This window comes from Phyllobates terribilis, unplaced genomic scaffold, assembly GCF_046119375.1.
Source record: "Phyllobates terribilis strain yellow unplaced genomic scaffold, ASM4611937v1 Scaffold_5__5_contigs__length_657084704, whole genome shotgun sequence".
Taxonomy (NCBI): Eukaryota; Metazoa; Chordata; class Amphibia; order Anura; family Dendrobatidae; genus Phyllobates; species Phyllobates terribilis.
In genome coordinates, this window is record NW_027362765.1 from 399,204,363 (window position 1) to 399,223,324 (window position 18,962).

Genomic DNA, 18,962 nt, shown 5'->3' on the forward strand with positions numbered 1-18,962 from the left:
TCAGAGGTTACGTTTTGAGGAAGAAATCTAAAAAGGTAGGACTCCTCTTTACTGACAGATGTTAAATCTCATTTACAGTTATTCCCATTGTTATTGGGATGATTACCCCGGGCTTAATAATGCCAATTCTCCTTCATTCTTCTGAAATTGAAAGCGTCATCAGATAAATCCATGCCGGCTTTTCTATTCATTACAATCAGAGCGGCCGCCTTCTCTATTCTCTCGGTCATTAGGGCCGTATTTTATTCTTATAGGTTTTGTAACGGTCTCGTCAGATGATGTGCTTAATGCCTTCAATATTCTTCTTCTAAACCAGGGCAGGGGAACCTGATTTTTTTTTTTCTTTTTTAGCGCTGACTATGATTACCAGTAAGTTCAGACCGCTCTGCTCCATCCATTTACTGCCGCACTTACAGTAATGCTAAAGTACCTGGAAAAGATTTCTGCTGATCATACTGATCTCGGACCAGATATTAACCCTTTAAGGAGTTGCCAAAGTTTTCAATCTATTTTATTTTATGTTTTTGTTTTTTTTTTTTATCTATGACTAGAGGGCTTCCCGGTGTTGTATGCGATGATCTGATTTAGTGAATAGACATTTTTTTTTATTACAATTTTTTTTTGTTTTTTTTTTCACCAGGGTATATTTCCCGCCAGCTATGTTCATCTCAAGGATGCCACAGTCGAAGGAAAAGGGTAATTTCTCGTCTGATTTTTAGGAATAACCAAATATTATTAGATTAAGCCATTGTTAGGGGGTGATTTTGAATAATATGTGTATCTTTGGGTAAGGAGGGGAGCGGGTGGGCAGGTCTTTTTTGGTCTTTTTGTCTGTTGTCCCATTGAAAAAACATTATAGGCATCATCTCAAAACCTTGAATGGATGATAACCGAGAGCTGTAGATTGCATCTAGGTACACAGCCAAAGGAGATTAGATGGACTCTGGGTATAATGCCCTCTTAAAGGGGTATTCATATTTCACAATGTGTTGGCATAGCTATATGAAACTCCCTCACTATGAAAGGATCTTGGGGACAGCCTGTATAATTGGTGCAAATCTATTCTCAGGACCAGATCCAGTGATCACATCAGTAATCTTTAGCTGTCAGAGAACCGCCTCCTACCTCGTGGTTTTCCGCAGCTCTTGTTTTGATTAGCTGGCCTGGTGTAACATCCACATGCCCATCACACCGCAATGATGACAACATGCCAGACTGTCTAATCAAAAGAAAAGGTGTGAAAATGCAGGAGGCGGTCATCAGGGCTCCTGTATGACAACCACTCGACCAACTCCTACCCCCAGCAATCCTAAACCTGAGAATGAAGGGGCTGCTGCACTACTTCAGTTAAGGTGCAAATTGACTGTCCAAGAATCTGTGAATAAATGTTTGTAAGAACCCCTGCAATCATATACATGTAGTGATTATGCGTTAAATGAAATCTCTCCTCAGATTTTCGCAGCAAAATGTAGGGGCAGAGAGCCCGATTCCAGGGATGTGTCGCTTGCTGTAGTTTTAATACAATCAGTGTTTTATCAGCAGGAGATTATCATTATAGGACTAGATGTCTGGTGCCTCCTAAGCATCCTGCTCTGTGTAAGCCCCGACCCCACCACTGATTGGCAGCTTGCTCACAGTGTATGCAGGAAGCTGCCAATCAGTGGTGTGGGCGGGGTTATACAGAGCTCAGCATTCCGAGCACTGCTAGAAATACAACAGAGAAAACAGGGATTCTATTAAAACTTCACCAAGCAATTGAGTAAGTGACACATCGTTGAAATCGGCTCTCTGCCCCCTATATTATGTGTTCTCGGGTTACATAGCAAAACCTGCTGACAGATTCCCTTTAAAAGGATAATATTGTATGCAGTTTGTATTGTAAAATCTGGTGACAGCTCGGTTATAAACTCCTTTTCCTGCGTGCTGTACCGTTTAATTACAAAGTAGCCTTCAGCCTGCAGAGGTCGTGGAGCCGACAGCCCCTGTTAGGAGTTCTGCTCGGTGTCTGCTCTGTTGTCGTCTTTGTCTTCCCCTCTAGATTAGATACGTTTGGCGTCGGTATTCTAATCATCTGATTACTGCATAATGACATGCCTCTGATTACAAAATTGATTTCTAGAGCCGACAAAAATAGAAAGTGAGTTTATTTTTATGGGATGACTTAAACGGTTACAAACACATAACGGCTCGTGGACGCGTTTCGAGTTTCCGATTAAACTTTGATCTCGACGTTAAATAATTATTAATCACTTTGCGTCGGACGCCTTGTAGATCCTCAGAAATCGAGAATAGATGACGGGGATTAGGTTACCTGCTTTGTTAGCGGATATGTAAATACAAGAAAAATGCAGAGGAAAGAGACTGGGGCAGAACATATGCCGTCCGTCACCCGCTGTAATTAGCTTTACCGCTGCCAGAGGTTCACCAGTAATTACTGCAATTTCCTTTCCCTTTTTGAAGGTGTAATTTTACTTCAGGAGGGGATTTGATGGAAATATTAGCAAAATACAGGGCTGTGAAAAAGTAGTTGTCGCCTTCCATATGTCTCCCATTTCTGCAGATTTGTCACAATGAGCGTTAAACAAAAATAATTACACCATAATAGAAAACATCTGGAAGAGGGAAAAGCAAAGGGTATTCCCATCGTAGAAGGTTATGGCGTATCGCTGGGATGTAGCATAGTGTTTTGATCAATGGGGGTTTTAACAGCGGGGCCACCAACCACTAATATCTGAAACTTTTTTTTAGAGGACCCGTCGCTTGCCATAATTTTAATTTTTTATTTTAAAGCCCGATGTAAATGCCGCTGTTCTCCTGAATCCGGCGTTTTTCTTTTTGTTCCTGCACCATTTCGTTCTATAAATCTAGTCATCTTTTCCAAGTGGGCGTGGTCCTCAAATCTTCACACCCATTTGGTTAATGAGACCAGATTTTCATACTGGGAAGTGGTATCCGTATCTCAGGAATAGAGATGAGAAAATCCGAACTTAAAAAAATGAGAGGGAGAGAGACTAATTTCGGGTCGGGTACCAGAGCTCAGACTTTCATGGGTCCGTTCATCCCTAATCAGGAACAAAAGAAAAAGAGGAAAGCGGCAGCATTTACATCAGGCAAAAAAAAATAATTAAATTCATTCTGTATTTAAAGAGAATTTATCAGGTTTTTACAATCTAATCTGAGAGCAGCATATTATAGAGACAGAGACTCTGATTCCAGTGATGTGTCACTTACTGGGCTGCTTAGTGTAGTTTTGATAAAATCACTGTTTTATCAGCAGGAGATTATCATTGATGGACTAGTAGCAGGTAGTCAAGCATATTCATGAGCTCTGTAAACCCCGACCCCCACCACTGATTGGCTGCTCTCTGCCTGTGTACAGTGAAAACTGCCAATCAGTGGTGTGGGCGGGGTTATACAGAGCTGAGCATTCAGAGCACTGCTAGATCTGCAGCGGAGAAAACATTGATTTTATAAAAATGATAAGATCAGCCCAGTATGTGATACATCGCTGGAATCCAGGTCTCTGCCCCTACAATATACTGCTCTCAGATGAGGTAGCAAATACCTGGTGGAAATGTTCCTTTAAGACAAATGACACGTCCTTTTAAAAACAAAGTTGTCAGGCTTCCTGATGTGAGCATACTCCATGAAAAAATATTTTGAGCACTGTTTTGTTAGGAGTTGTGCCATACGGGTTATCCCACAATAAACGTGTATCCTCTCTCACATGGCGGTACAATATCCACCGCTTTACTGTATGGGAGCACCTCTTTCATGAAGGGTGTTGGTAAATGTAAGAAATGTTTAGACCTTGTATTCACCCTGCTCATGCACACTCCCATCTTCCCGCCTGTAATCAGATCGACATCAATATTCGCATCTCTAATGTTTTCTTTTATGAATTTCTTACAATTTGTAGGCAGCATGAAGCAGTCGTGCCCTGCGAGATTCCTCTCGTGCAAGAAGTCACTACAACATTGCGAGAATGGTCCTTTATATGGCGGCAGCTTTACGTGGTCAGTATGGTCAATAAATGTTGTGTATGGAAAAAAATTGCCTCCATCTCCAGTGATCCCAGCGATCATCGGGTAACCGGTCACAAGACCGTGCTGCCGGTTAGCATAAGACTCATCACGGCCCTGTCAGTAACAGTTTTCGCTTTTCAGGACCATTTTACAGTGTAACTGGGACTGTGTGGGGGAATTTGGTAATAAGAAAAAAAAACTAAGTGGCCAAAAGGTATTCTCTTAGGGTAAGCCATCAATATTAGATTGGTGTCTGACTTCTAGCGTCTCGCCAGTCATCTGAGTGAAGGAGAGGTGGCACTGGATGCAGCACCGCCGCCTCTTCATTGTTACTGGTTTCAGGTCTGGACATTGCCTTGTTGTTGCGCCTTGCACTTTATTTCCATATTTCAGACCCATTCAAGTTAACTTATTTTGGGAACAACCCTTTAACTCCTATTCAAAGGACCTGAAATAACTTGTTAATTGCAGAGGGCAAACTGTTTGGGCCATTAATGATCCTGAGATTAGGGCTGTGCAACACCAAGACCAAGATTCTGAGGAGTACAGATAGGGGATAACTTGTTATTTTGGGAATAACCCTTTAAAGAGAACCTGTCACATCTAGAAGCGCTGTTTACCTGCATATATAGGGTCAATCTGCAGGTCAATAGCGTTGAAATTCCATGTAATCTGGAACAGTGGTAACAGGGAGAAAATTTTGTTTTGTTCTCCCTGCAGCTGCTCGCTTCCAGTCAAAGGGGCGGTGCAGGGAGCAATTACAGTCACCACTAGCTACACAATAAAAGTGCTGTAATCACTCCCCGGTACTTTGATGGACAGGCTACTCTGTTCATACACGCTGCAGAGCTGGCTGTCAGTGATGGGAAGTGATTACATCACATTCATTGTGTAGTTAGCGGTGACTATAATCGCTCCCTGCACCGCCCATATGACTGGAAACGAGCAGCCGCAGGGAGAATAAAACTTCACTTTCTCCCTGTAACTTCTGCTCCAATAAGGCAGCCAGACATGATGTAAATGCTACTTACCTGCAGATTACCATTATATCTGCAGATAGTGTTTCTGGATTTTATAGGTTCCCTTTAATAGGACTGTGCTGTAATACCGTGCGCAACCACTACAATGTTTACAGCGCTGTGCCAAATAAACAGTAAAGAGTTAGCGACGCTATGGCCTACGGCACTGTTATTTCAATCAGCTGGTCAGTGCGGGTGGCTAAAATAGGCCATCAGTGATGAAGTCCAGAAAAAAACCCCACTAAATATATTTTTATCTGCACACAATAAATGACCAGCTTTGCTAAAACTGCTAGTTGGTTAAAAAAGTGGTAAAAAAAAATGAATTCACGATAAAGAAGTTAAAATTACTTTACAGATTTCACGATACAAACAGCATTTTATTTTTTTTTTTAAATGGATCTCAGACCTGATGAGGTTGGTGTACTTACTTTGAAAATTCATACCAGAATGGCTATATCCTTCCTTAATAAACTTTTTCTTGGCCTGAAATGAGTATTTAATGAATCTACCTCTGGCTAAACTCTTAAAGTGCTCATTTTAATATTCGGATTATACAGCCATTCTGACAGGGATTTTTTTCAAACAACGCACAACAGCCCCATCAGGACTAAGAGATTTACTTAATAATGTATGCATGTTATATAGTGAAATCTGATGACTGATACCCTTTTAATAACCTAAAAATGAAAGTTATAGGTGTTTGACCAGTACGTGCAGGAAAAAAAAAAATGGGAGCTGGCACAGAATGGAGCTGCGGAAAGATTATCCCCTGTGCAAGATTATTTTATGCAAGAAATATCCTTTTTATTATTGCCAATTTTCTCATATACATAAAGCAATTATTACTGAGACCCTCGATGGTTCTGATCTAAATGTCAATGGTTTAGTACAAATGAACCTTTATCACTGGGAATGAGCACAGTGCACACACCGGAGAGTTTCGCTTTGCTAGTTTGTGTTTGATACATACTTTATGCGATTTTTATATTGCCTCCTACTTTTATAATTAAGTGATTTTTGTTTTATTTTATTTTTTTTTATAGCAAGATAATCGAGAAATGTTTAATTGTGTCCGAAATATGATCTGCGACCTGGTGGAGTGGAGATCACAGATCCTCTCGGGAACTCTACCGCAAGATGAACTGAAAGAGCTGAAAAAGAAAATCACTGCCAGGATTGATTATGGAAACAGGTTTGTAGATATTAATGAACCGCATTTTATCAGGCGGCTCTTATGCGTTAATGTGACCTTCCTGCTTGGCTTGCTTCATTTTTACCATTTCATACGACCGCTTTAACCTTTTTTAAGAATTTTTTTTTGTTTTTCACTCTTTGATAGAAATTGATAACTGAATCACTGTGTCCTATAAACTATGTAACAAAGCTATGCACCCAGTGTGATAATGATCACAATAAAAATTATACATTATCGGCAGCAAGCGAGACTTTGAAGTTTCACAATACCAAGTGTCTTCTGAGCCTCTGTTTTTTTTTTTTTAATTTGCTTTTTCCAACAATCTGTTTATTGCCCCGTTCAGATTGGAGAACAATAAATTGTGGGAGAACCGCAGGCTGTCTCTGCTGTGTGAGGAGCGGCACTCGCAGGCTGTCTCTGCTGTGGGAGAGGCGGCACTCGCAGGCTGTCTCTGCTGTGTGAGGAGCAGCACTCGCAGGCTGTCTCTGCTGTGTGAGGAGCAGCACTCGCAGGCTGTCTCTGCTGTGTGAGGAGCAGCACTCGCAGGCTGTCTCTGCTGTGTGAGGAGCAGCACTCGCAGGCTGTCTCTGCTGTGTGAGGAGCAGCACTCGCAGGCTGTCTCTGCTGTGTGAGGAGCAGCACTCGCAGGCTGTCTCTGCTGTGTGAGGAGCAGCACTCGCAGGCTGTCTCTGCTGTGTGAGGAGCAGCACTCGCAGGCTGTCTCTGCTGTGTGAGGAGCAGCACTCGCAGGCTGTCTCTGCTGTGTGAGGAGCAGCACTCGCAGGCTGTCTCTGCTGTGTGAGGAGCAGCACTCGCAGGCTGTCTCTGCTGTGTGAGGAGCGGCACTCGCAGGCTGTCTCTGCTGTGTGAGGAGCGGCACTCGCAGGCTGTCTCTGCTGTGTGAGGAGCGGCACTCGCAGGCTGTCTCTGCTGTGTGAGGAGCGGCACTCGCAGGCTGTCTCTGCTGTGTGAGGAGCGGCACTCGCAGGCTGTCTCTGCTGTGAGAGGAGCGGCACTCGCAGGCTGTCTCTGCTGTGTGAGGAGCGGCACTCGCAGGCTGTCTCTGCTGTGTGAGGAGCGGCACTCGCAGGCTGTCTCTGCTGTGTGAGGAGCGGCACTCGCAGGCTGTCTCTGCTGTGTGAGGAGCGGCACTCGCAGGCTGTCTCTGCTGTGTGAGGAGCGGCACTCGCAGGCTGTCTCTGCTGTGTGAGGAGCAGCACTCGCAGACTGTCTCTGCTGTGTGAGGAGCGGCACTCACAGGCTGTCTCTGCTGTGGGAGAGGCGGCACTCGCAGGCTGTCTCTGCTGTGTGAGGAGCAGCACTCGCAGGCTGTCTCTGCTGTGTGAGGAGCAGCACTCGCAGGCTGTCTCTGCTGTGTGAGGAGCAGCACTCGCAGGCTGTCTCTGCTGTGTGAGGAGCAGCACTCGCAGGCTGTCTCTGCTGTGTGAGGAGCAGCACTCGCAGGCTGTCTCTGCTGTGTGAGGAGCAGCACTCGCAGGCTGTCTCTGCTGTGTGAGGAGCAGCACTCGCAGGCTGTCTCTGCTGTGTGAGGAGCAGCACTCGCAGGCTCTCTGCTGTGTGAGGAGCAGCACTCGCAGGCTGTCTCTGCTGTGTGAGGAGCGGCACTCGCAGGCTGTCTCTGCTGTGGGAGAGGCGGCACTCGCAGGCTGTCTCTGCTGTGTGAGGAGCAGCACTCGCAGGCTGTCTCTGCTGTGTGAGGAGCAGCACTCGCAGGCTGTCTCTGCTGTGTGAGGAGCGGCACTCGCAGGCTGTCTCTGCTGTGTGAGGAGCGGCACTCGCAGGCTGTCTCTGCTGTGTGAGGAGCGGCACTCGCAGGCTGTCTCTGCTGTGTGAGGAGCGGCACTCGCAGGCTGTCTCTGCTGTGTGAGGAGCGGCACTCGCAGGCTGTCTCTGCTGTGTGAGGAGCGGCACTCGCAGGCTGTCTCTGCTGTGTGAGGAGCGGCACTCGCAGGCTGTCTCTGCTGTGTGAGGAGCGGCACTCGCAGGCTGTCTCTGCTGTGTGAGGAGCGGCACTCGCAGGCTGTCTCTGCTGTGTGAGGAGCGGCACTCTTAGGCTGTCTCTGCTGTGTGAGGAGCGGCACTCTTAGGCTGTCTCTGCTGTGTGAGGAGCGGCACTCTTAGGCTGTCTCTGCTGTGTGAGGAGCGGCACTCTTAGGCTGTCTCTGCTGTGTGAGGAGCGGCACTCTTAGGCTGTCTCTGCTGTGTGAGGAGCGGCACTCTTAGGCTGTCTCTGCTGTGTGAGGAGCGGCACTCTTAGGCTGTCTCTGCTGTGTGAGGAGCGGCACTCTTAGGCTGTCTCTGCTGTGTGAGGAGCGGCACTCTTAGGCTGTCTCTGCTGTGTGAGGAGCGGCACTCGCAGGCTGTCTCTGCTGTGTGAGGAGCGGCACTCGCAGGCTGTCTCTGCTGTGTGAGGAGCGGCACTCGCAGGCTGTCTCTGCTGTGTGAGGAGCGGCACTCGCAGGCTGTCTCTGCTGTGAGGAGCGGCACTCGCAGGCTGTCTCTGCTGTGTGAGGAGCGGCACTCGCAGGCTGTCTCTGCTGTGTGAGGAGCGGCACTCGCAGGCTGTCTCTGCTGTGTGAGGAGCGGCACTCGCAGGCTGTCTCTGCTGTGTGAGGAGCGGCACTCGCAGGCTGTCTCTGCTGTGTGAGGAGCGGCACTCGCAGGCTGTCTCTGCTGTGTGAGGAGCGGCACTCGCAGGCTGTCTCTGCTGTGTGAGGAGCGGCACTCGCAGGCTGTCTCTGCTGTGTGAGGAGCGGCACTCGCAGGCTGTCTCTGCTGTGTGAGGAGCGGCACTCGCAGGCTGTCTCTGCTGTGTGAGGAGCGGCACTCGCAGGCTGTCTCTGCTGTGTGAGGAGCGGCACTCGCAGGCTGTCTCTGCTGTGTGAGGAGCGGCACTCGCAGGCTGTCTCTGCTGTGTGAGGAGCGGCACTCGCAGGCTGTCTCTGCTGTGTGAGGAGCGGCACTCGCAGGCTGTCTCTGCTGTGTGAGGAGCGGCACTCGCAGGCTGTCTCTGCTGTGTGAGGAGCGGCACTCGCAGGCTGTCTCTGCTGTGTGAGGAGCGGCACTCGCAGGCTGTCTCTGCTGTGTGAGGAGCGGCACTCGCAGGCTGTCTCTGCTGTGTGAGGAGCGGCACTCGCAGGCTGTCTCTGCTGTGTGAGGAGCGGCACTCGCAGGCTGTCTCTGCTGTGTGAGGAGCGGCACTCGCAGGCTGTCTCTGCTGTGTGAGGAGCGGCACTCGCAGGCTGTCTCTGCTGTGTGAGGAGCGGCACTCGCAGGCTGTCTCTGCTGTGTGAGGAGCGGCACTCGCAGGCTGTCTCTGCTGTGTGAGGAGCGGCACTCGCAGGCTGTCTCTGCTGTGTGAGGAGCGGCACTCGCAGGCTGTCTCTGCTGTGTGAGGAGCGGCACTCGCAGGCTGTCTCTGCTGTGTGAGGAGCGGCACTCGCAGGCTGTCTCTGCTGTGTGAGGAGCGGCACTCGCAGGCTGTCTCTGCTGTGTGAGGAGCGGCACTCGCAGGCTGTCTCTGCTGTGTGAGGAGCGGCACTCGCAGGCTGTCTCTGCTGTGTGAGGAGCGGCACTCGCAGGCTGTCTCTGCTGTGTGAGGAGCGGCACTCGCAGGCTGTCTCTGCTGTGTGAGGAGCGGCACTCGCAGGCTGTCTCTGCTGTGTGAGGAGCGGCACTCGCAGGCTGTCTCTGCTGTGTGAGGAGCGGCACTCGCAGGCTGTCTCTGCTGTGTGAGGAGCGGCACTCGCAGGCTGTCTCTGCTGTGTGAGGAGCGGCACTCGCAGGCTGTCTCTGCTGTGTGAGGAGCGGCACTCGCAGGCTGTCTCTGCTGTGTGAGGAGCGGCACTCGCAGGCTGTCTCTGCTGTGTGAGGAGCGGCACTCGCAGGCTGTCTCTGCTGTGTGAGGAGCGGCACTCGCAGGCTGTCTCTGCTGTGTGAGGAGCGGCACTCGCAGGCTGTCTCTGCTGTGTGAGGAGCGGCACTCGCAGGCTGTCTCTGCTGTGTGAGGAGCGGCACTCGCAGGCTGTCTCTGCTGTGTGAGGAGCGGCACTCGCAGGCTGTCTCTGCTGTGTGAGGAGCGGCACTCGCAGGCTGTCTCTGCTGTGTGAGGAGCGGCACTCGCAGGCTGTCTCTGCTGTGTGAGGAGCAGCACTCGCAGGCTCTCTGCTGTGTGAGGAGCGGCACTCGCAGGCTGTCTCTGCTGTGTGAGGAGCGGCACTCGCAGGCTGTCTCTGCTGTGGGAGAGGCGGCACTCGCAGGCTGTCTCTGCTGTGTGAGGAGCGGCACTCGCAGGCTGTCTCTGCTGTGTGAGGAGCGGCACTCGCAGGCTGTCTCTGCTGTGTGAGGAGCGGCACTCGCAGGCTGTCTCTGCTGTGTGAGGAGCGGCACTCGCAGGCTGTCTCTGCTGTGTGAGGAGCGGCACTCGCAGGCTGTCTCTGCTGTGTGAGGAGCGGCACTCGCAGGCTGTCTCTGCTGTGTGAGGAGCGGCACTCGCAGGCTGTCTCTGCTGTGTGAGGAGCGGCACTCGCAGGCTGTCTCTGCTGTGTGAGGAGCGGCACTCTTAGGCTGTCTCTGCTGTGTGAGGAGCGGCACTCTTAGGCTGTCTCTGCTGTGTGAGGAGCGGCACTCTTAGGCTGTCTCTGCTGTGTGAGGAGCGGCACTCTTAGGCTGTCTCTGCTGTGTGAGGAGCGGCACTCTTAGGCTGTCTCTGCTGTGTGAGGAGCGGCACTCTTAGGCTGTCTCTGCTGTGTGAGGAGCGGCACTCTTAGGCTGTCTCTGCTGTGTGAGGAGCGGCACTCGCAGGCTGTCTCTGCTGTGTGAGGAGCGGCACTCGCAGGCCGTCTCTGCTGTGTGAGGAGCGGCACTCGCAGGCCGTCTCTGCTGTGTGAGGAGCGGCACTCGCAGGCCGTCTCTGCTGTGTGAGGAGCGGCACTCGCAGGCCGTCTCTGCTGTGTGAGGAGCGGCACTCGCAGGCCGTCTCTGCTGTGTGAGGAGCGGCCCTCGCAGGCCGTCTCTGCTGTGTGAGGAGCGGCCCTCGCAGGCCGTCTCTGCTGTGTGAGGAGCGGCCCTCGCAGGCCGTCTCTGCTGTGTGAGGAGCGGCCCTCGCAGGCCGTCTCTGCTGTGTGAGGAGCGGCCCTCGCAGGCCGTCTCTGCTGTGTGAGGAGCGGCCCTCGCAGGCCGTCTCTGCTGTGTGAGGAGCGGCCCTCGCAGGCCGTCTCTGCTGTGTGAGGAGCGGCCCTCGCAGGCCGTCTCTGCTGTGTGAGGAGCGGCCCTCGCAGGCCGTCTCTGCTGTGTGAGGAGCGGCCCTCGCAGGCCGTCTCTGCTGTGTGAGGAGCGGCCCTCGCAGGCCGTCTCTGCTGTGTGAGGAGCGGCCCTCGCAGGCCGTCTCTGCTGTGGGACGGGCGGCCCTCGCAGGCCGTCTCTGCTGTGGGACGGGCGGCCCTCGCCGGCCGTCTCTGGTGATCTTCAGCAGGTTGCGAGCTGACGGATCGATCGCTCTAGTGTTTGCCGAAGTTCAATTTTCAATGCAAGTCTATGAGAGCGTCGTTCTGGCTTTCTGAGACGTACATTGAGCACTTGTGTCCGTTACTTCTGATTTCTAGTCAGTTAGAAGTTGCGGACCTGAGATCAGTAGCACCACTCCAGCTCTGAAAAAAGCCAAAAACATTGAAGTGATGCTTTAAGAACTGGCAAAACCGTCTGAAAACATTTCAGTTTGGACCTGTAAGTGCCTAAACTGGAAAAAGCTCTGAATACATAGAAATATTTCCCAGTGTCAGAATGTTTTCTGATATAAGAGGTAGTTTATTAATATCATTGCTTATGCTTGTTTGCCGGTGTCTTTGTATTGTGGTATTTTTACTGTAAACTTGTAGCTAGAGTTTCTCTTCTGAACCTAATGTAGCGGAGTGATTTACTTATCTGAGGCTACGGTGATTACCATTGCTGCTCATGAATATTTAGTCATTTATTATAGCCAGACAGTTACCTTTCTGGGGGTGGCTGATGTTTAGGTATGCTCTTTGCCTTTTAGCCTTTAACAGTCTGACTACTGATGAAAATCTAATTTAGTGCGTGCTTCGGTGTGATATGGCAGTTTTGCATTTCTCGTGACTGAGTTTTGCTTTGCATGGAAACAGTTTTGAGACAGATCCTTGATTCTATTCATAATAAAGAATTTAAAGCCTAACCTTCTTCTCAATTAATGAATTCCTTGTTTGTTATTGTGTCTTACCATCTGCCAACGTATTTGCTTAAAGTTTGCCTAGCCTCCAGATGCTCCTTGTTCAAACAGGAGCGAACATCTTGAGAATTTGTTTTGTTCTAAAACTTCTGACAAATGGCAACAAGGCTTGCCGAGAAACATCTTCCGCTCCCAAGAAGTAATGGATGCGATATCCTCCGAGGCTCCGAAATACAATGTTTATACTGCATCTAGGACATATGCATTGTTCATATTACAAGACATAATCACAATGCCGAGTTTAGGCAGGAAAAGTCGATTTACAACCCTTTTGAGAGATCTTCAGAAAATGTTGATTATTACAGACTGTTCAATTTACTGTTTCAGTCTTGTACTTTTTTTAGTTTCTTTTTTAATATATATTCTTTTGTTTTCTAAATATCTTTCTTGGTCACTTTATTCCTGTTTGTCCTTTCCTTCCTGTTTGTCCTTTCCTTCCTGTTTGTCCTTTCCTTCCTGTTTGTCCTTTCCTTCCTGTTTGTCCTTTCCTTCCTGTTTGTCCTTTCCTTTCTGTTTGTCCTTTCTTTCTTTCTGTTTGTCCTTTCTTTCTTTCTGTTTGTCCTTTCTTTCTTTCTGTTTGTCCTTTCTTTCTTTCTGTTTGTCCTTTCTTTCTTTCTGTTTGTCCTTTCTTTCTTTCTGTTTGTCCTTTCTTTCTTTCTGTTTGTCCTTTCTTTCTTTCTGTTTGTCCTTTCTTTCTTTCTGTTTGTCCTTTCTTTCTTTCTGTTTGTCCTTTCTTTCTTTCTGTTTGTCCTTTCTTTCTTTCTTTCTTTTTGTCCTTTCTTTCTTTCTTTCTTTTTGTCCTTTCTTTCTTTCTTTCTTTTTGTCCTTTCTTTCTTTCTTTCTTTTTGTCCTTTCTTTCTTTCTTTCTTTTTGTCCTTTCTTTCTTTCTTTCTTTTTGTCCTTTCTTTCTTTCTTTCTTTTTGTCCTTTCTTTCTTTCTTTCTTTCTTTTTGTCCTTTCTTTCTTTCTTTCTTTCTTTTTGTCCTTTCTTTCTTTCTTTCTTTTTGTCCTTTCTTTCTTTCTTTCTTTTTGTCCTTTCTTTCTTTCTTTCTTTTTGTCCTTTCTTTCTTTCTTTTTGTCCTTTCTTTCTTTCTTTCTTTTTGTCCTTTCTTTCTTTCTTTTTGTCCTTTCTTTCTTTCTTTTGGTCCTTTCTTTCTTTTGGTCCTTTCTTTCTTTCTTTTTGTCCTTTCTTTCTTTCCTTCTTTTTGTCCTTTCTTTCTTTTTGTCCTTTCTTTCTTTCTTTCTTTCTTTCTTTTTGTCCTTTCTTTCTTTCTTTCTTTCTTTCTTTTTGTCCTTTCTTTCTTTCTTTTGGTCCTTTCTTTCTTTCTTTCTTTTGGTCCTTTCTTTCTTTCTTTCTTTTGGTCCTTTCTTTCTTTCTTTCTTTTGGTCCTTTCTTTCTTTCTTTCTTTTGGTCCTTTCTTTTTTTTCCTGTACATTTTCTTTACTTTATTATGTGTCATGTTGGTTATGGAAAATGTTAAATTCCCTCTTTTTGCATCATTTGGAATTCTTTACCTTTTTTCCTAGGATTCTTGATTTGGACTTGGTGGTTCGAGATGAGGATGGTAATATCCTAGACCCCGAGCAGACCAGTACAATAAACCTCTTCCAGGCACATGAAATTGCATCAAAACAGGTCGAGGAAAGAATCCAAGAAGAAAAAGTAAGTGTTATCATATTGAATAACTTTAATGTTGTTTAAAAAAAAAAAGGAAGACATTAAACACATGCGATCTACATTGGGTCGAGACAAATCTTTAACCACGTTTCCACTCCAAATTTAAGCATCTCCGTTAATACCTAGTATGGAGCACAGCGTACTCGTTGAGAAGGAAGTGCTGTAATAATGATGGCATATGTACTGCAAATTGGCAAGTGTGAACCTGGCCTAAACATCACTTAACATTTTGGCCCCCTCACCGACACCAAACTCTATGGAGTGGTGCAGCGAGTGCCTGTGAGCTGATTTAGTAAAGCAGCCAGGGGCTGCTTGGACATCCAGGGCTCTGCCTTTTGGTCCTAAGGTTCCTATGCAGAGCGCAACAGCAAAGATGAGTTTGTCATCTGCTGCTTTGCTCAGTATGATGACATTATCTCACTGCCTATGCAGAGCGCATCAGCCAGTGTCAAACTCATCTCTGAATAGGCAGCGAGTACGATGACAATGGCTGAAAGTTGAAGAAAAGCTTGCAGCATTTATCTATAAATTCAATGCCCTGTATTCAAAGATACTGCAGGTATACATGATAGATGGCGCACTTCCACACCCCCATGCCCCTTCTGCAGAAGGCAGTCACAACAGTATATGCAGTTACTACAAGACCTTCTCTTATTGATTACCAGCCTAGGTTTATATAGTTAAATGGAAAACATAAAAGTGCAACATAATGTTTTTGGCCATTGCTGCAAATCTTTTACGATTCTGCATATTCCTACAATTGAGGAAAAAAAAAAAAAAAAAAAAAAAAAAAAGACACTGGTCCATCAAGTATTTAAAGGGGTTGTCCAGGCTTGTTGTGACTGCAGACTTGTGAATCCTCACATTGCGCGCACTGTGCACTGTCAGGATTCTCCGTTGCTGGTGCTTTGAGTTTGCGGTTATGTGACTTCAATTATGCAGTTTGCATACTTCTGGCCACATTCCGACTAGACGTGCCCGGCGTCACTCAGTTCACTGTATTGAGCCAGGCTGTGCACGTCTAGTCGGCACGTGACCGCATTCATGCAAATTGCATATTTGCGGTTATGCAATCACCCTTTCCGTGCACCGTTGAATCCTGACAGCCGCAGTGTGTGCACTGTTAGGAATCACAAATCTGCAGTCACTCTTTAAGAAATTAGAATACCTAATGACCATCTAGACAACAAAAAAAGAAAAATTACACATTTTACCTGAATTGAGTCATAATGTTTATTAACAGCAATGGTTTTTTTTTTTAGTAATTTATTTCTTCTTTTTTTATTTCTCTTATATCTAGTGCCAAAAGCAGAATGACATCAACAGGCAAGCAAAGTTTGCAGCCACTCCATCTTTTGCATTGTTTGTCAATTTAAAAAACGTGGTCTGCAAAATCGGAGAAGACGCTGAAGTTTTAATGTCCCTCTATGACACCTTGGAGTCTAAGTTCATCAGGTAAGTGGCGCTCTTGGGGAACACGGAAAGGCTGCAGTTGGTCAGTGGCCGCTAAATGGCTACAGTTGAATTTTGATATAAGAATGTCATGAGAACATGAGGAGATAGAGCGGTAAGGTTACAGGACCGCTGCTTAAGTCACCAGACCACTGCAGCCAATCACAGGCGGCAGCGGGCTTGCTTCTGGTGAAGCCGTGACCCTCTTTCTGTTTAAGTGCAAACCATGGAGTTTTCAGGTGGGGGCTAGTAGGTGAATATAACTTTTATTTTACATTTGCAAGCCACAGGTGAACTTTTAATTTTGCCCGGACATTCCCTTTAAGGGTCGCTATCCTCGTATAAAGTGATGGCACTCGGAGATGCTATCAATGTCTGATCAATTGGAATCTGACCCAGGGGTATTTCATCGATCCTGACAATGAAGGGGTAGCCGCGTATATACTTGTTGTGCTTGTTATTCTTTGTTTCGGTCAGTAAATGGAACAATTTTTTTGCATTCAGAGGCTGAAGCCGCCGTACTGCCCTTGTTCTACTCACATGGCTGCAGTTTGTTACAATGTATTAGCTAAGATGACACATTTCAGCCCGGAGGCCACGATAGAGAGGGAGAAATGTGTGTTGAACTTCAAACACGATTACCTAGACTGATACATAGTAACAAATCGTCAATATCAGTAGGAGAAGGTCAGAATAAGTTTTCAGCCTCTAAACATAACCAAGAGTGTTTTCCATTAATTCACCGACCTTGATCTTGAAAATAGCAGTGAAGTTCAGACACAAAGTAGTTTAGAAAGTTGCAGAACTTTTTCTTTATACTTTTTGATTAAAGGAACAATAAAACATAGAAAGTGCACGTAAAATAAAGAAATATCCCAGCTATTCCTCCCTTTATTCTTATGTTGTCTTACATTGCAATGAAAATCCACAAAGAAATCTTCTCTCTGTCTCAAGAGATCACCGATGAGAAAATTGCTGGTCTTGATGGATCGGGGCCATTGCCTCTTAAAGGGTTTATTCAGGACTTTAGTTTTTAGGCCCTTTAGTAAAAAAAAAAAATAACAAAAACCGGCAGGTAGTTGCTAACTAACCTGCCTGCTCTACCTGGCGCTGGCACAGAGCAGTCATTGACCTCTCCTGCCGGCGATTCAGCTGCTCCACATCAACAGAGAAGCTTTTCCTCTTCCGCTCTGCTCTGTCGACAGAGAAAAATCATAGTCCCATATAACCCCTGTAACTGGCAGTGGCTGTGCCTGGTACTGCAGCTCAGTGTTACTTGATTAGGATATAGCTGCAGCACCAGGCACAGCCCTAACCAAATGTCTGACCATGTTCCTGTAACTGGCAGTGGCTGTGCCTGGTACTGCAGCTTAGTGTTGCTTGATTAGGACATAGCCGCAGCACCAGGCACAGCCCTAACCAAATGTCTGACCATGTTCCTGTAACTGGCAGTGGCTGTGCCTGGTACTGCAGCTTAGTGTTGCTTGATTAGGACATAGCCGCAGCACCAGGCACAGCCCTAGCCAAAAGTCTGACCATGTTCCTGTAACTGGCAGTGGCTGTGCCTGGTACTGCAGCTCAGTGTTACTTGATTAGGATATAGCTGCAGCACCAGGCACAGCCCTAACCAAATGTCTGACCATGTTCCTGTAACTGGCAGTGGCTGTGCCTGGTACTGCAGCTTAGTGTTGCTTGATTAGGACATAGCCGCAGCACCAGGCACAGCCCTAACTAAATATCTGACAATGTTCCTGGTAATCACTGATAAGTCATCAATAAAACAGGGCTATGAAAAACTTTTACTGTTTCCTGTTGTGGGAAGTCCCATCCATTTTTTTTTTAATTCCTGCCTGTAGTTTTTTGTAAATGAATCAAATATAATTGAAAATTAATGAAGGGAAAAAGACTTCTGGAAACTTTCTTCACAGTTCATAACTAGTTAATAAATCCCAATCACCAGCTAGTAATTAAAGCAAGCATCCGAAATTAATGTCATTAGTTTAACGATCGCTTCCCATCTAATGCACTTTTGAATTTTTGAGTAGAAAATCTAAAATGTAATTTTACAGTAAGTACGAAAAAAGAAAAAAAAAATTGTAATTATTTTTCCATGTGCTCTGCATTACTGAAATGAAACATGAGCTATTTATTAATCCAGTAGGAAAGTTTCTCCACTAAATAAGAAAATATATGGAAAAAGGCTAATAACTATGAGCATAAAATAAAAACTAAAGTGTCACCCGATGGCGGGGTGCCTGGCCAAAAATGTACAGTGAACGCACACAGGCGTAGGGCGAGTATGGGTAGGTTGTAGGATTTAGAGGGGCGTTACAGTTCCACCAGATAAAAGTTTATTTCTGTATAATAAAAAGTTAGATGAATGTCCAATATATATATGTGTGTGTGTGTGTGTGTGTGTATGTATGTATGTATGTGTATGTGTATATATATATAAAATACGTCCTGGTCAAAAAAAAAAAATTCTGTACAAGTATTTTTTTTTACCAAACAGGACATTTCAGGAGAGCCGACATTTTTGTCCGTTTAGTTGTTGCAGGACCATCAAATTATTATCCAAAAGCGTTTCCTGATTTTGGAGAAAATGTATCATAGCGACTTCTTTACTGTAAACCGCACTGGTGACCGACGTTACCGCCATTAATAATGTCACGAATGATAGACGGCAGAGAATTAATCACAGCGCTCGTTAGCCGGGGTCCTCTCTCTTAATGGGCCGTTCAGAGAACCAAGGATCCTGACCTGCATTTTCTGTACGAAGTGGATAATTGACGATTTTCGGTCCGCTTTTCGTTCCTATACTTCTCGGTCTGGTGGTCAGTAAAAATGTGGATCTGCAGGAACGAACAGCTGGGACATGATAATGCGGCAGGGTCTTATTGTGTGCTACCAATGATTTATTTATTTGTTAAAAAAATATATATATAGAGGTACGTTTTATTGCAATTTGTAATGTATTTCTTCACTTCTTTTCAGTGAAAACTACTTAGTGCGCTGGTCAAGTTCTGGCCTGCCGAAAGACATCGAGAGGCTGCACAATCTGCGAGCCGTTTTCACAGTAAGTTATTATTATAGGTTTTACAGCAAGACGTCCAGAAACGAATATAGCTGATTTGTTTGCTTGGAAATAAAAGCTTTTCTAAGTCTCCATGTAACCCTACTGTATCGGAAGAGATGAGGCCGACTTAAAGGGATTGTCCTCGTTCAGGAATTTTTTTTTTCATGGGCAGCATCAGCTGTAAACAAACGGTGTATTAACCTCCTGTCTCTGCTGCTTCCCCCATTTCTGTTTGTCTGCAGCACTGGAG

At 46.5% G+C, this 18,962-nt stretch overlaps 1 protein-coding gene across 1 annotated transcript in view; it reads left to right on the forward strand.

The window, feature by feature from the left end:
• DOCK1 (dedicator of cytokinesis 1) overlaps positions 1-18,962 on the forward strand; it is a 412,678-nt gene that overhangs the window by 62,248 nt on the left and 331,468 nt on the right. Inside the window, exons 7-9 of the mRNA XM_073685060.1 lie at positions 14,034-14,169; positions 15,485-15,639; positions 18,631-18,712. Coding sequence (XP_073541161.1) covers positions 14,034-14,169; positions 15,485-15,639; positions 18,631-18,712 — 373 coding nt within the window. The remainder of the gene's footprint in view (positions 1-14,033; positions 14,170-15,484; positions 15,640-18,630; positions 18,713-18,962) is intronic.